Genomic DNA, 16,640 nt, shown 5'->3' with positions numbered 1-16,640 from the left:
GTTAATGATGAACTTACCCTATTTAAATTGCATATTTATCCGCTAATCGCATGCGAGCCGAACCGCGGATCCGCCACAGCACTACCCAAAGCTTCAGATGAATGGCATGGCACAGCAGCGGCCGGTGCAGTCAACATGTATGTTGGCGGCCGCGCGCGCGCAGCAGGTACGTCACATGTTACGTTGTGAGCAGGTTGTAGGTAACGGAGGGAGGAGAATAACAGCGAGCTCATCAGACGAGTCGCACGGCTCGAATCCAAGTCGAGTCTGAAGTCTTTGAGGATGAGTCTCAAGTCAAGTCTGAAGTCACTTCGAGTCCGAGTCTCAAACACGAGTCCCCATCTCTGGCTCATCCCTTTTTGACCCAACGCTGAGTTGAAAATAACCCAGCATTTTTGTGTGTGTATTTTTATATATACTGCAAACTGTGACAAAGATTTAGGCAAGGTTGGATCCAGATGCGGTTAACTGGGTCATTAAATTAGATAGGTCAAACAGACAAAGATCAGCAGGGCAAACAGATACATCCAAGCCATCCAAAATACATGCTCAGAATACAGTACAGTACAGGCAAGGTAAAAAAAGCATGGCAATTGGCAACAGGTGTGGCAGTAATCAGTTCAGAAAAAAGGTTCATGGGAAATGTAGGCTGCGTCCATAACCAAAGACAGCTGACATGTTGCCTCGCTGCCTTCACTGACTTCGGTGGCATGAACGCAGCTCTAGGAAACGCATTCGCATTCATAGGCAGTTTAAAGGAATTCTGTTTGGAATATAAACAGAGAGCACCTTTGCGATAACTGCAATACTAATTTCTCGCTAGAAATGCAATCAAAATGTGCTAAAAGTGAAAATCTAACTTTATTAACAATAAAGCCACAAAGACATTTTTTGAACTTGACTAGGCTCGACCAATCACATTCCATGCACACGCTCACACATAGAATTGTCGGACAAGACAATGACCCTGTCCCAAATGGCGCACTTCATGTGGTTTTGGTCTCGTGGCCCTACTTATTCTACGAGTCCGTAGGGTGTCCCATCCGTCATTTAAACGCTCCGAAGTGTGCTCATCAGCACCCCCTTTGCACCCTTGATGCGATCTTCGGCGAAGCCCACACTGCTGCAGGCTTCAGGCATTTTACCAACCCAGAAGTCGTTGCGAAAGACGACTGATGGGAGGAGTTCACAATGATGGGTAACTTATCTTCCTATTTCCGGTGTGACGCTTGAGTCTGTCCCAAAATACGACTCCGGTGCGTACTCGTGGACTCACGTCAAGGGTCCCTAAGGTCTGCACTACATGATGTCACTTCTTTAGAGTCCACAAGAAGTGTTCAATTTGGGACAGGGCCAATGAAGGTATCTCAGGAGTCAGGAAGTACATTGGATTCGGATGTGCCTTGATGCTTTCCTGCCTTGGATGTAGCCGTAGTTAACAATTTCGGGGAGTGAGATCTCAGATGGTCAGGACTCAGGAGTGACGTTCCCGGACCTCCTAACAGCAAACTATAAAGCACTCACACCTCGTGTGTGATCCAGTCTGTGAAAACCAAGATAAATGTTTAATGAAGTACTGTTTTCCACATTTAACTCATTCACCGCCATTGACGAGTTATCTCGTCATTTATGAGTTCATATTTAACTAATAAATATGCTTTTCTGGACGAATTTCAAAGTGAAAGTGTAAAACCGCTTTTATCCACCAGATGGCGCCAAAACGAATTTATCAAAAACGGAAGTTAAAAAGAATTAATGAATTATTTTTTACTGCCTTTATGTTTGATAGTCATTCTGAGTCTGATCTCTAACATAAATTTCTTTACAAAAACGCAATTTTTTAAGCTTTTTGCTCAAAATGTTGTATTTTTGAAGAGAAATATCCATATTTCAGTGGTTAAATTAAGTGGAAAAAGTAAATATATAATGAAACGTTTTTTTCCCCATTTTGTTTGTTTGTTTGTTTGTTTATTGTTTGTTTGAAAGCAGAGGGTGTGTTCTTTAATTTGATATAATTTGTATGTTTATATTTTTATAGAAAATTATTTTTCCTGCAAGGAATTTTGTGAAAATTTTGTTAAAATCACAAAAATGCAGGTGGGCAACTTTTCTCAAAAAGGCTGGCGGTGAATGAGTTAAAGAAAATTATGTGAAAATATTATAAAACTTTGATGCTCCTTAATTCAGTTATGAGACATGAGTCTGGATATTACAAACAAGGTCACTAAAGATGTCTAAGAACATGATAGTTAAGTGTCTTTATACGGAAAAAAAATGCTCAAACTACTTTTAAAACAGGCCTTTGGATATTTTAATATAAATAATGCAACTACAGCTACAACTAGGCGTGTGGAACAAAATATTTATGAAAGAGGCCTACACGCCATGTTCATATTACCGTACATACACAAATAACAGAAGATCAGAGGGGTTTTATTCTCCTGGATATAATGGTGAAAAAATAAAGCTATGCTGAAATGGTTGATGCTGGAGGCTTCAGCAGAAGCAGATAGAGAAGTGAAGTAACAGAACTGAACATCGAGCCCTGAAGCCTCCTGCAGGACAGAGAGCAGGCAAAATTATTCAGCATTATACTAAATCTCCACACCAGCAGACGACTGTGACGGATAGATACACAGAATGAAAGAGAGAGAAGAAATAAAACAGGGCAGGGAGGAGGAGATCAGAGACTTGCTAATGCTAATCGTGGGGGTTCATAAAGTAACAGCACCTGTAAAGGAGGTCAGCAGAAAAACACAAGTAAAAATACTATTGCCTGATATCTTGCTGGGTTGCTTTTAACAGACGCTGTTGTGAGACTGAAATGTTTGACTGAGAGGAGAGTTCAACTGCTTTCAGGTAAGATTGTTTCCTGGTGGATCTGAATTCACAGGCTAATGCACCGTGGTCATTACTTATCCGCTAAAGACAAGGGCTGCTCAATTTCAGAAAGAAATGATGTATTATGTCTTAAGAGATGCACATATATTTTCAAGCGCATGGGATATGAGGAGGCTTATCTTTAGTGGACAGTCGCCTTCAAATAGTCCAAGGAGAGGCCTGCAACACAAAACCACATAACCATTTTATGGGACATTAGGTTCATCTATTGAATATTGTATTTATTTTGCCATGGGTAGTAGTAATATTTCACAATATCAATGTCACAGCCACAGGGCACAAGATGTATTTTAAGATACGTCAGTGCAAGTTGTTTTCAGTTTGGACAGCGTTTTACATTTATTTTAGTCTAGGACTAGTCTAATCCCTGTCCAAGAAATCGACCCTTATAGAGTCTAAACTTAAAAACGAAAGCATTGTTTACTTTTTTAAAGGACATTATAGAAGTATAGTCAATAGTCACTATTACACGTACAGTCTTTACTATTTACTGGTAAATTGCAGTTAATAGGTCAGGTGTGAACAGAATCTTTCTGGTAAATTAGTGCTGCCAATTTACCAGAGGTTGTAAGATTACCAGTTATTAACTGTAAACTCTATGTTTGAATGGAGAATAAGGATTAAAAGCCAATCGTAACGTTTTCATACAGATGACACGTTTACCCCCTCGCTGTATACATATGTTTCTCACCACACGCACGCTTTCCTTAAAGTCTAGCACACCTGGAGTTAATGTTCACATCTCTTCACCAAAGTAGTTTAAACAGCTTAAAAGCTATTTGATGATTTGCCAACGTCCTTCGAACACTCTATGTAAAGCCTAATGTGTAAACATTACTGTTCAAGATGCAGGTTGCAATTTTTCCCCAGTTCCCAACTCGCCTAGTGCAATACAGGGGTGCAAACTTGTCACCTTTCGGCGAAATTCGCCGTTTTTAATCCAAAATAGGTCATCTTTGTGATTCGTCTAGATCCGATGAGTTTTTGAAAATGAGGGGTGAGGGGGGTCTACGACAGGGTCGCAATGAATGAAAATATGAAAATAATTTCCAGATATTGTGGTAATGATGTCAAATCACTAGCCAGTTTGGCGGGTTATGTTTTACAATTTATAGTCACCTTATTTGCTCCCGAAGTTTAAACAGTCTGTGCAGAATGAGCGCACACCCTTAACTCGTAGTATTTTCTAATCAAGGTTACGCGCTCACATCACATTGCTGTTCGCGTGGTCACCAAAACTTAATATTTGTACAGGTATTTAAGCACCGCAGTTTTAAAACAAGTGATTTTAAGCCGTTGAAACAAAAACAACAGTGCTATATGCGCGCGTTAGCTGTTTCAGTTTGAAAGGAGCGTGCAAGTCGCGCATCCGCCTCTCATTGAGCTTGTGAGTATTTTGCCGCTGTATTAGCCTCAAATAAGTTACACACATGCGTCAAAATTCCCGTCTTTGCAAGTGTCCTTATAAACACGACTATTTACACTGTAAAAAATTTCCTGTAGAATTTACAGTAACTTACTGGCAGCTGGTTGCCAGCAACTTACTGTAAATTAACATACAGTAAAAATACTGTATACAATTTTACAGTACTATTTAAAGTACTGTATGCATTTTTACAGTACTATTTAAAATACCGTATACCATTTTACAGTACTATTTAAAATACTGTATACCATTTTACAGTACTATTTAACCTGTTAACCTTTTTTTGTTTTCTGAACCCCCCCACAAAAAATGTCATAGCTAAACTAAAATAGATACAGTTTATGAAGTCTTTGCACTAAAAGCATAAGTTTGGTCTCATTTGAAAGCAGACACTTGGAAGTTTATTAAGAGGTGAACATTAGTTACTGTCATAATGAAAAAAGTTGTTATAGAGAGCTTAAATTATACTTGTTTATTAACTCCACCAAACATTTATGAAATATTGTTATGAAAAACTAAATAAAAATGGCCTTGGAGCAATCTAGAAATGCTCTGCAGATAAAGCCACAGGTCTGACCATGTTCTGTTTTAAATCTGAAGATGATACCTCTAAAACTCTGTATTTTATTAAATGTTTTTTAGACCCATGTCATGTAAATTTATTTAGAGAAAACAGCAAAAATGCTAAGCTAATGTTTGTTTATTTATATCTCAAAACATCCTTTCAGTTTATTGTCCTATTGCTCCGTGTTTAAAACAGACTCATTAAATAAGCATCCGGATGAGTCATTAACAACTTTTAATCCGGGATATGGCTGTCTAAATGTTTATTTTATTATTATTATTAATAATTACTCATACATTCTATTTAGTGTTTTATTTCCTCCTTTTGTCTCAATTCACTTTCTTTTTATTAAATTCCTTTCTTACAAAAAGAAACTTACCTTAAAGAAGCTTTACCAGTCGAAATTATTCCTAGAAACATATATCTCATATCTCCAGACAGCAGATGTTTACAGAACAGCTAGTACGTTAGCTTAGCATACCATCAAAACACGACAAATAAAAGCATTTATAATAAAACTCACTTTATAACATCAAAAGTCGAGTGCTAAAACAATCATGCGTGATCTGATGTGGCTTTGGATCATAAAATAAGACCGAAAATAAACAGTTTTATGCTATTTATGCTGTTAGCTTAGCATAGCATTATAATATATAGTACTGTTATGAAAATACCAGACATAGCGTTAAAAATACAGACAAACCATATATAATCTTAATCGTGTTTATTGTCTCCATGGTTTTAAAACATCAAAACATCTTTATTTGCATGTTATTATAAAAACAGCGATCGCTCGTTGCAGGTCACTGTTCAAGTTCACGTCTGACTGACAGCTGCTGCTGAGCTCTGACGTCTGATTATTTCTCAGAAAGTTTCATATTGAGACTTTAGCGCCCTCCGGCTTCACGTATGAATGAAACAAACTGAGTGGGAATGACTGCAGAGACTCAAACTTGCTCATATCGCCATTTTTGGAATAAAAATGGGTGAAATATTACCCCCCCTGCAGAAATTTGAAGTAAACATATAAAATTGAAGTAATATTTCTCCAAATATGCATACTTTGAATTAAAAGCCCCGATGGATGTTGTTTTATCGAGTGCTTTCATAACGATGACGGAGGAGTATTTTTATCAATGAGTGCGGCTGAGGGTTATATTTCAAATTAAAGGTATGTACCGTTTTTCATTTTCATAACGTCTGACAAAAATGAAGAAATTACTGTTACTAGGATTCTCAGATTAAAATAAAGGTCAAAAACTAAATCTTAAATCAAAACACTTTTTAATGATGTATAGTTGTTTAATGTAAGTACATTTAAACTAACAGTAATTTAAATTATGTAAATAAATAGCTCTTCAGTACATCCACGTCCTCGCGCAGGTTATCAAGTTAAAATACTGTATACATTTTACAGTATTGTTTAACATGCTGTAACTGTATTTACAGTATTTTATATTTTCTACTGTAAAATATACAATAATTTTATACTACAATGTATATATTACAATGTGTATTTTACCGTAAAATTTCCTGTGATTCATTTTCCCATTTCTATTTACTACAAAACTGCACAAAATTTAAATGGAGGTGTTAAAACAGCTCTAAGTAAATAACAAAAATAAGCAATGACAACATGTTTTTAAAATTTCTTTTAGTTTTTCAAATACATGAAATCAGATTTTCATATTTTTTGCACACTGAACTTTCAGCTTGCATCACAAACTGTTTTTCTTAAACCTGCAATAACATTTACTCATAGATATCATATTACAGAATTTTAAATCAAGTCATGAACTAACTCAGTCATAATAACAATGTTCAAATACAAAATACTTTCCTGAGTAAAATACAAAACATTTACACACACATATCACAGCATCAATTCATGAACAATACATTCAAATGCAGTCATAAGCAATGTCAAAAACTTATACATTCAAAATATTATTCTGAGTAAATTGTAATTTCTTGCAGCAACAGCTTTTTCAAAGCCAATGTAACATTTACTCACTGTTTCATTTCACAGTATTATCAAATAATACTAGTACAAATTCAGTTATAACTATAGACGGTTTCAGCAGTAACATCATAAACAAGCGGCTGTCACGGTCCGCATGAACTTCCGATAAACTCCGCTAAGAAAAAAAAACAACAAAGTTCTTTAAACGCATTTTATTTATATAACAAGCAAAAAAACAACACATAGATTAGCTCGGAAACCAAAACATTTGTTATTTTCAACGAGGCTTTTGTTCAAGATATCAGTTTAGCAACTAGTCAGACCATTAAAAAAGCGAAACCGGAAGTAAGGATCGGATCCATCCATGTGTCATGTGCGTCCGATGAAACCGTCTATAAGAATAATTAAAAAAAAAAAGTAACAAAACCTCTCCTGCATAGACTTATTTTGCTTTAGAAGCAACAGTAGTAACTAGGGTTGGGCGATGTCGACCAATTTGGCATCGTACGATGTTTAATGTGAAACATCGCGATGGACGATGGCATCGTCGTCGGTGGGCGGGGCGTAAATAATTAATTTATAACGAATTAATTAATTGTATCGTTTCCACTACCTGACCCGCATGATCTTTGTTTTAACCAAACCCATAACCATAAATAAAGATAAGTTACACAGAAATTAACACCTGTCAATCAGTTTTCCGCGGGACTCTGGCATGAAGTAGGCAGCACAGTGATCTGCGTCGTTATAATGGCGTCGCCGTCGACAAACTTGGTCGTTAAAAAAGGTACAAATTCACCTATCTGGCAGTACTTTGGCTTTAGACCTAATGAAAGAGGACAGCCACGAGACACGTCTGAAGTGGTGTGCAGGATTTGCGGTCAAGTTATCCGCGCAAAAGATGCGCAGACGACAAATTTACATGACCATTTGCGTGTGCACCATCCCGCACAATACAGTTCATTGCCAGTGTCATCATCACGCACAACTGAACTTCGCAGGAACCAACCAACCCTATCTGAGGCTTTCGCTAAAGTTACTAAGTACAAGCGTGACAGCGAAAGATGGAAGCAGTGTACTGATGCTGTGACCCGCTACCTAGCAAAAGAAATGGTTTCTTTTAATACGGTAGAGAAGAGCGCGTTTAAGGCCATGCTGCAAATATTTGACAAGCAGTATGAGCTGCCAGGTCGGAAGTTCTTCTCGAAGACCGCAGTCCCAAAGTTGTACAACGACATCAGAGCAAATATTTTAGCAGAGCTGGATGATGTGGAATATTTGGCACTGACAACTGACATGTGGTCCAGCTGCAACATGATGCCTTACATGTCAGTGACCGCACATTATGTCAGCAAAGAGTGGACACTAAAATCGAAATGCCTACAAACAAGCTTCATGCCAGAAAGCCATACAGCCGACAACCTGGAAGAGGCATTGCAGGAAAGTGTACACGAATGGAAAATAGAAGAAAAGAAAATTTCCTGCATAACTACTGATAATGGGGCAAACGTTGTTGCTGCCATCAGACAGTTAAAATGGCCTTGGTTAAGTTGCTTTGGCCACAATCTGAACATTGCTATAAACAACTCACTCAAGAAGCAGCAAGCCAGCACTGATCGGGCTTTCGGGGTTTGCCGGGCAGTCAACACTGCTTTTTCCCACAGCTGGTGGAGGAGACGAGAGCTAAGCAAAGCACAAGAGGAGCTAAAACTCCCTCATCACTCCTTGATCACGGTAATCTTTAAAAATCTTTAATAAGTTTTCAATTAAACCATAAATGTGCATACAAAAATGCAAGCATGCGATCAGACAGACGCACAATCCACGTATCATTCGTTCAATTAATGTATAATTAATAATTATCATAATTTCGTTACAAAACTAAAACAAAAAACAACGATTTGACATTGGTATTTTCGATTCTATGCATAAATTATTATCATATCAATATATTAGGACTACCAATATCAAACTCATTCCGTAACCATTATTCTTATTACCATTTTTAATTTGTGCATAGAAATGAAATTATGAATATCAAGTCGTTGTTTGTTTTTCGTTTGGGTTTCGTAAACAAGTTTCTTAATTGAAAATTAAGAAAACGAATGATGCACGGATTTTACATAGCCTATAACTTATATTTTAAGCTGATTTGATGTTGTGTGCTCACCACATTGAAGGCGATGTACCTTTTTTGTCAGCCTGGTTAGCAAAACGATCTTAAAAGCTGGACGAATAGCATATATATTTTTTTCGGACAGGACTGTGCAACACGATGGGGCTCCAAACAGCGAATGGTGGAGAGAATTCTGGAGCAGGTTCAAGCCATCAAACGAGTGTTTGCTCAGGATAAAAGCCGCCGCCCGCTCCCGCAACTTACATGGCAGGACATAAGTGTTCTGGAAGCAGTTAATAGTGGATTGAAGCCAGTGGCAGAGTTTACAGATATTCTTTCTGGAGAAAACTATGTCACGGTTTCCTCACTTTTGCCGATGTTGGCACACCTGGAAAGTGTGCTGGAGAGCTCGGAGCAAGATGCGAAACTTACAGCCGACCTGAAGCGTGTCATCTTGGAGCAGATGGAAGGCAAATATAGAAATGATGCCACCCTGAGTATGATGCGCAAAGCTGCCTTGCTTGACCCCAGATACAGAGGGGATCACATGAAACCACCTGAGCTAAGTGCCACAAAAACTGAACTGGTTGCAGAAATGGCGGCAGCAGCAGCAACTCGCGCAAGCCCATCATTCGACCCCGCACGAGAAAGAGAAGAGGCAGAGGAATCAGGTGCTGGCACCGCGCCTAAGAAGAAAAAGGGACTGGGCAGCCTTCTTGGTAAAAGAGCAGCTACAGCAGTGCTCACCGCTGATCAAAAGAGTGAAGCTGAGATGTCACTGTATCTACAGGAAATGGTTATTGACGGAGAAGAAGACCCACTAACTTGGTGGAAAGCTAACCAAGGACGGTTTCCTCTTATGGCCAACATCGCTCGTAAATATTTGTGCATATGTGCTACCAGTGCTCCATCTGAACGTGTGTTCAGCACAGCGGGTAATGTTGTTACTCCACTTCGCAGCTTATTAAAGCCAGAAAAGGTGAACATGTTAGTATTTCTGGCCAGAAACCTTGATATTTAAAGTTGTTTTTTTTTTCCCAACCTCTGTTCGTCATGGTAAAACCATGAAAAAGCAGATTTTTTTTCTGCTGTTTTTGTATGCCTCATTTAGTTATTATGTAAACGAACTAGTTCGTTTAATTCGTTTGGCGTTTACTGTATAAAGTGTGTACTCTTTTGAATATAAGTTGACTGTGAACAACTTACTTGTTATTTCCTCATAAGTATACAAAAATAAAGACGCGGAAATTGAAAGCATGCATTAAGTGTGTGTTTTCGCGAGCGGGATGCTGCGAGAGGCTGCAGTGTTTTTATTTTGGGGGGGTGGGCGGGGTATCGCGATGCCGACTCTGCATCGTCATGTCTATCGGCCATCGGCGATGGACGATGCCATCGTCTATCGGTCCAACCCTAGTAGTAACATGTATACACTGGAGTTTCATATTACAATATTATAAATCAGTGCATGGACAAATTAACTAAAAGAAACCTTTAAGAAAAAAAAAGAACTTCACAAACCTCTGGTGAGTTGAGTAGAATGTATTTGCTTTAGTTGCTTAATAGTTTTGCTTAATTCATAAAGTCCTTAATAAAGGTGGATATATACATGATGGTTCAGGTCAGAGTTCTTCCTTTGCACCATCTCCCCACTTCTTTTGCACACCTGGAAGTTAGAGGAGCACTTGCTGTTGTCGGGGCTGATCCTCACAATAAATCTTTACATAAAAAAAAGAATTAATTAGATAATTTGATGTGTAAGAGAGGGACACTCCACTTTTTTTTTTAAATAGTGCCATTCCTAAACGTTGCTATATGATAATATCCTCATATTGCTCAGGCCCACTGTAATTACCACAAAGGACCAGCAGTTGCTAATAGATGACAAGACTTTGCCACTTCCTGAAATCTAAAATCATATATAAAAGCCCTTATGTCCTTCCTAACCTGTATGCACTTTCTTTAGTGGAAAACAAAAGAAGATATTTTGAAGAATGATTGTTACCAAACAGCTTTGTTGATGGGAGTCAACAAACCAATGAAAGTCAAGGAACTAAACATGTTTGGTAAACAACATTTTTCAAAATATCTTCTTTTGTGTTCCTCTGAAGAAAGAGCATAAAGGTTAGGAGGAAGGACATAAAAGTAAGTAAATGATGAGTCTTTCTTCAATATTTACCAAATGTTATAGCATACCGAAAGATGTACTTACCTCTGAATAAACTCCAAAGTAGTGGCTGCTTGCACATGGTACACGATGTTGAGCACGTAGTAGCAACCAAAGTGAACAGCAAATGCTGAAGAAATGGTAGGTCAATCGCAGGAAATTGGACTTAGCCTTCAATCGGCAGCATCCATTTTTTGTTTTGTAGATCTGGATCCTCTGAAAATAATTAATTAATAATAGCGTTTGTTATTTGATTTTGGTGTAAGTAACAATATTTAGATGTTAGAGCTTTTCTCAATAATTTGAAATCTATCATTTTAAAGTGATAGTTCATATGTCCCCAAAATTCTGTCATCATTTACTTACCCTTGTATTGTTCTAAGCCTGTATGAGTTGATTCTGTTGTATTTATTAGTACACAAAAGAAGACATGTTAATAATTGATGGTAAGCACAGTTGATGGTACACTCTAAAAAAACAAACGGTGCTATATAGAACCAAAACTGTTGATTTGAATCGTAACCATAGAAGAACTGTTTTTAGTGCCATATAGCACCGGTGAAGCACCTGTGAAGCACCTGTGTAGAACCATATAGGGGCCATATAGAACCACTATAGCACCACATTTGGTTCTACATAGCACTATATGGTTCTACACAGGTGCTTCACCAGTGCTATATGGCACTAAAAACGGTTCTTCTATGATTACGAGCAAAGAACCACTTTTGGTGCTATATAGCACCGTTTGTTTTTAGAGTGTACCCACTGACTTCCATAGTAAGAAAAACAAATACTGTGGAGGTCAAGGGGTATTGTCAACTATTAGATTACCATCATTTATCAAAATATTATCTTTGCTCAAGAAATTTAACTCATGCAGGTTAAGAACAACACAAGAATAAGGAAATGAGTACAGAACACAATTTTGGGGTGGGGGCCTACCTAAAAAGGCAATCATCATTTCATTACTCTTGATATTCAAAACTCAAGAAGAATGCTAAAATTGAAGCATAATGCTTAACATTAACAAATCATTAAAGGGATAGTTCGGCCAAAAAATGATATTAATCCCATGATTTACTTACCCCCAAGCTGTCCGAGGTGCATATGTTCATCGTTTTTCAGACAAACACATTTTCAGATATTTTAGAATATGTTTTAGAACTTTCAGTTAATTAAATGTGAAGTTACGGGGTCCACGTCCTTCAAGTCCAAAAAATGTGCGTCCATCCTTCACAAAATATATCCAAGTGGCTCCAGGATGATAAACAAAGGTCTTCTGAGGGTACTTTGTGTGGTGCTGTTGTAGAAATATCCATATTTAAAACTTTATTAACAAAAATAACTAAGATGGCGGCGCTACCGGAAGGTAGTTATTTTTGTTAATAAAATAGATACTTCTACAACAACACCGCGCAGATTACCCTCAGAAGACCTTTGTTTATCATCCTTGAGCCGTTTGGATTATTTTGTGAAGGATGGACGCACTTTTTTTGGACTTGAAGGACGTGGACCCTGTAACTTCACATTTAATTAACTGAAAGATCTAAAACATTTTCTTAAATTTCTGAAAATGTGTTTGTCTGAAAAACGATGGACATATGCATCTCGGACAGCTTGGGGGTAAGTAAATCATGGGATTAATATCATTTTTTGGCCCAACCATCCCTCCAATCTTTTTAATGTTCCCAAAGTATGTGTTAAAGAATCTTACCAAGCATGATCAGCCGTGGAGTGGAAGCAAGGGAAAGCGTGGTCTCTACATCTGCCGTCGTTGTTGTGACCTACGCACGCACGCACGCACGCACGCAAGCACGCACGCACACACACACACTTTTTGTTACTGGCAGTTATATCAATTTAATTCAACGACCCATCGTCAATTATTCCTTGTTAGATGTGCATGTTAGAGAGAAACTGAGAGACTGACTTCAAAATAGCGTTAAACACAAAAGCTCAGTTTGTCGCCTAGCATTTCAGATGAACACTCACCTGTACCAAACGCAGTCAAACAAGAAAAAGAGAACCGTTTATGTTAATATGTTGATGGTGAAATGTTCTAAAAAGGGGAAGAAAATAATTAAATATGATTATATGCACAGAAAGTTGCGTTTTCTTCAGTCTTAAACGAGTTCCCACCTCAAAGCTCTCTAACTATCTTGTTCACAACAGTGAGGTAAATTACCGTCAACTGCGTGTTGTTAAGTGTTTAAAAAAAAGTGTTTCAAATTAATGAACTAAACCAAAAATATTAAATATGGTAAGAAATCACAAGAAGATTACTTACCTTTGCAGATGGTGAAATGTTCTAAAAAGGAAAAGAAATAAATATGATAACTTGCACCGAAAGTTTTGTTGAGTCTTAAAAAGAGTTTTCACCACAAAGCTCTCTCCCTATCTGTTTAGTCACAACAGTCCTAACGTGTGAGGTAGGGGTGTCACGATTTCGATTTTAAATCGAAATCGATCGAAATTAAATCACAGCTTCGAACTTCGAATTAAAAAATGGGATCGTCGATGCTGCCACGCCCCCATTTCACGTCCGGTCGGCTTGCCAAGCGAGGAAAAAAGCTCTCAGAGATGCCTTTAAAAACATCTGTCCAGCGGAACGCGATCATATTTTAAAGACGAGGGATGCTACAACTCCTTGAAATGCATATCATAAACAGGATTACCAGTGATCTGACTTTGGACAGAGCGCAGCTCTCTGCACGTGCGCGATAGCGAGGGAGGCGCAAAGATGCAGCGGGTTATATTAAACAAAAGGATAGTTTGCCTCAGCTTGCATGAAACGCATAAAACTGAACAAATACGTAAGGGTTACTACTTTAGTTTATGTTCAGACGTCGGACAGATGCGAGCACGTGCACGTGAGACAGAGAGAAGCGCAGCTGCTTATTATGCTGGATTTATTTCAGATGCTATGAGTCCAAGACACGCGCATTAAGTCCATGTTAGAGATGCGCGGATGGACTATTATTTCATAGCCTGCACTGGTGTCATCCTAATTTACCACGTTGGAAAACTTATTCCAGGCAACCCTTTCTCACATTCTATTTCCTTTGTTTTTAATTCTCATTTTTTGAGTTTGCCACGTACCTCCTTCGCCAGCGTTGATAAGAGCTGTGTCAAAATGCGTCCTCATTTCTCCGCGCTGTTAATGATAGAACGAATGGATCCTTAACAGCCGAGGATATCCCAAACAATTAAAAGCTTTATTAAATAAAAGTGTGTATTTATTAGAAAACTTTTTCTTGTCACTGTTTTAGTATTATAAGTTATGTTTTGTGTTAATATTATTCTGTTTATGTTGCGTATATTTCTAGGTTGATTATTTTATATGCTGTTGAATAGATTAATCTACATCAATGTGTCATATGTTCTGAAATAAATTAATATTTTTCTGATTACATATTTATTTTAATAAGTCAGAAATGTCTCTGCTGTTTTCTGCTGACAGGCGCGGTGGGCGCTACTGGGGGCGTGTGCAGCAGGTGACGCAAATTTTGGGTCCTCAGAAGGCTAGACCGTCTCATTTCAGTTCTTTTCTTGAACTTCTGAGGCTGCCACTATGAAAGACAGAGATGTCGCATGCTTTGAAGGACAGAGCTAATAACAAGCAGTCGATCCGGCACCCGCCCGAATTTAATTAAAATATTATTTTTCGTCACGTCATCCGCCCGATCCATTAAGCCAACCGCGCATAGTCATGTGCGTGCAAGAAGGAATCCTCTCTCTACAAGCTCTCGCGTTAAGTGAAGCCCACAAACCCCCATGCGAGTTTTGCAATGTGCATGTTAATGTTAAAGTATTATAATAATAATAATAATAAATAATGGCATATAATTTTTGTCTAAATTATATGCCATATAAAAAATATGTAAAAATCGAGAATCGGATCGAATCGTGACCTTAGAATCGAAAATGTAATCGAATCGAGGATTTGGAGAATCGTGACACCCCTAGTGTGAGGTAAATTACCGTTAACTGCGTGTTGTTAAGTGTTTCAAATTAATTAACCAAATAAAAAATTAAATATGTTAAGAAATCACAGGATTACTCATTTTACTTACCAGCTGTTTAACTTGCAACCATTGTCCTGTGTTCTTTTTTTCTTCGGGCGGGGATATCCGTGCCTTTCTGTAAAGTGTCAGGGTTTCGCGCTCATTTTTTTACTGTATTTCGATTTACTGATGGCTGGTCATAGTGCAAAAGACCGCACTGTACCTTGGCCATACGCACACAAAAAAATAACAGCGTGTAAGGTCCGCGTTCAGTCATGACTCTTCTCAAAAAATAATGTGACATACAAAACTATAACATTGATTCATGATAGCATTAAAAACGTTTACTTTACGTGTAATAAATAACCGGATAATCTTTTGCAAGTGAGCTGCGGGTTTGTGTACAGGCACGTGATCAGCACAGACGTGATTACATCCAGGGCTGTGTCTCAATTCGTTCCCTATAGCTCCCGAGGTGGGGAATCATTATATCGTGTAGTATGCGGGTTCGGCCACTGTCAAGGACCCTCACTTTATATTGGAACACTGTTTCGGTTTCCTGTGTCGTGGCTGCTTACACGCGTTGAGAAAATTCACAGCTGGTATTCATCACTCATCAACAACCGGCAAAACCTATCTCTAATTTTTAAACACTTACATTTGTAAATTAATTGGAATATACAAAGCTTTAATGAAGATGATTATATTGTGTTTTGGTAAATAAATCAGCTCTACTTGCACTAATTTAGTTGTTTGATTGTTTTTAGGACTTTGTTTAAGTCTTCTGAATTTTACTTTACATTTTAAATCAATATTTAAATACAATAATATTACATTATTTGTATAAGATAGCTTTCTATATTGGATTGTAAGGCTTGACACTCAACATTAACTCAAAGTCCCCTTTAGGCTTAACTATGCAACGACACCAAACCTTAATCAGAGAGTTAATCCCCCAAAAAACAAATTAGCACCACCTGCCATTAAAATACAGTATTTTTAATTAACTGTAAATTTTACAGTAAACAGAAAATACAGTATTTTACTGGCACAAAGATTACATTTCCCACAATGCAACATCAAAATACAGCAACATACTGTATAACATGCCCTACGGTAAAATACAGTTCATATTACAGTAAAATACAGTGTAATTTACAGAAATCGTTAACAGTGTAGGTAAAAGAAAGTAAACAGCTGAAAGAGAAAACGCATGTGTAAGAGTATTAGATCCGGACTTTGGTCTTAAAGGGGAAGTTACCTAATTTTGCTCCTGTCACTTGTATTAATAAAACGGCATTGAAAGAAATCTATCACTGCTCTTAACTAAATCCCTTTTCTACCTTTAATACCTGTAATATTTGTATATCGAATTGTATAGGAATTGAATTCGAGTTGCTCGTTCAGGGTTCATATTCATAATATAGCTATGACTGTGAACTGTCGCGGTTACCACCTTCATTTACTAAAAGAAAATATTTTTTTTAAATCCAGAACAATG

At 37.7% G+C, this 16,640-nt stretch overlaps 1 protein-coding gene and 1 long non-coding RNA gene across 3 annotated transcripts; one reads left to right on the top strand and one right to left on the bottom strand.

Moving 5' to 3' along the window:
- Window positions 1-7,333: 7,333 nt before the first annotated feature.
- Window positions 7,334-10,380, top strand: LOC129419347 (E3 SUMO-protein ligase ZBED1-like). The gene is made up of 2 exons (XM_055174467.2): window positions 7,334-8,589; window positions 9,117-10,380. The coding sequence occupies exons 1-2, from the start codon at window positions 7,606-7,608 to the stop codon at window positions 9,990-9,992; spliced, it is 1,860 nt and encodes a 619-aa protein (XP_055030442.2). The 5' UTR covers window positions 7,334-7,605; the 3' UTR covers window positions 9,993-10,380.
- A 17-nt stretch (window positions 10,381-10,397) lies between these two features.
- LOC129444846 (uncharacterized) lies at window positions 10,398-16,310 on the bottom strand. 2 transcript variants are annotated; one of them, XR_012357659.1, is made up of 6 exons: window positions 15,209-16,310; window positions 13,423-13,443; window positions 13,128-13,194; window positions 12,850-12,919; window positions 11,181-11,351; window positions 10,398-10,686 (listed from the first exon to the last, which is right to left on the bottom strand). It is a non-coding gene; the product is annotated as an uncharacterized lncRNA (long non-coding RNA). The 2 variants fall into 2 exon arrangements; XR_012357658.1 differs by lacking the exon at window positions 15,209-16,310 and having other exon boundaries at window positions 13,423-13,561.
- Between the last annotated feature and the right edge of the window lie 330 nt (window positions 16,311-16,640).

Source organism: Misgurnus anguillicaudatus, chromosome 15, assembly GCF_027580225.2.
Source record: "Misgurnus anguillicaudatus chromosome 15, ASM2758022v2, whole genome shotgun sequence".
In the NCBI taxonomy this organism is placed as follows: Eukaryota; Metazoa; Chordata; class Actinopteri; order Cypriniformes; family Cobitidae; genus Misgurnus; species Misgurnus anguillicaudatus.
Note: the sequence above shows the minus strand (reverse complement) of the source record. Positions and strands in the feature narration are given on the sequence as shown.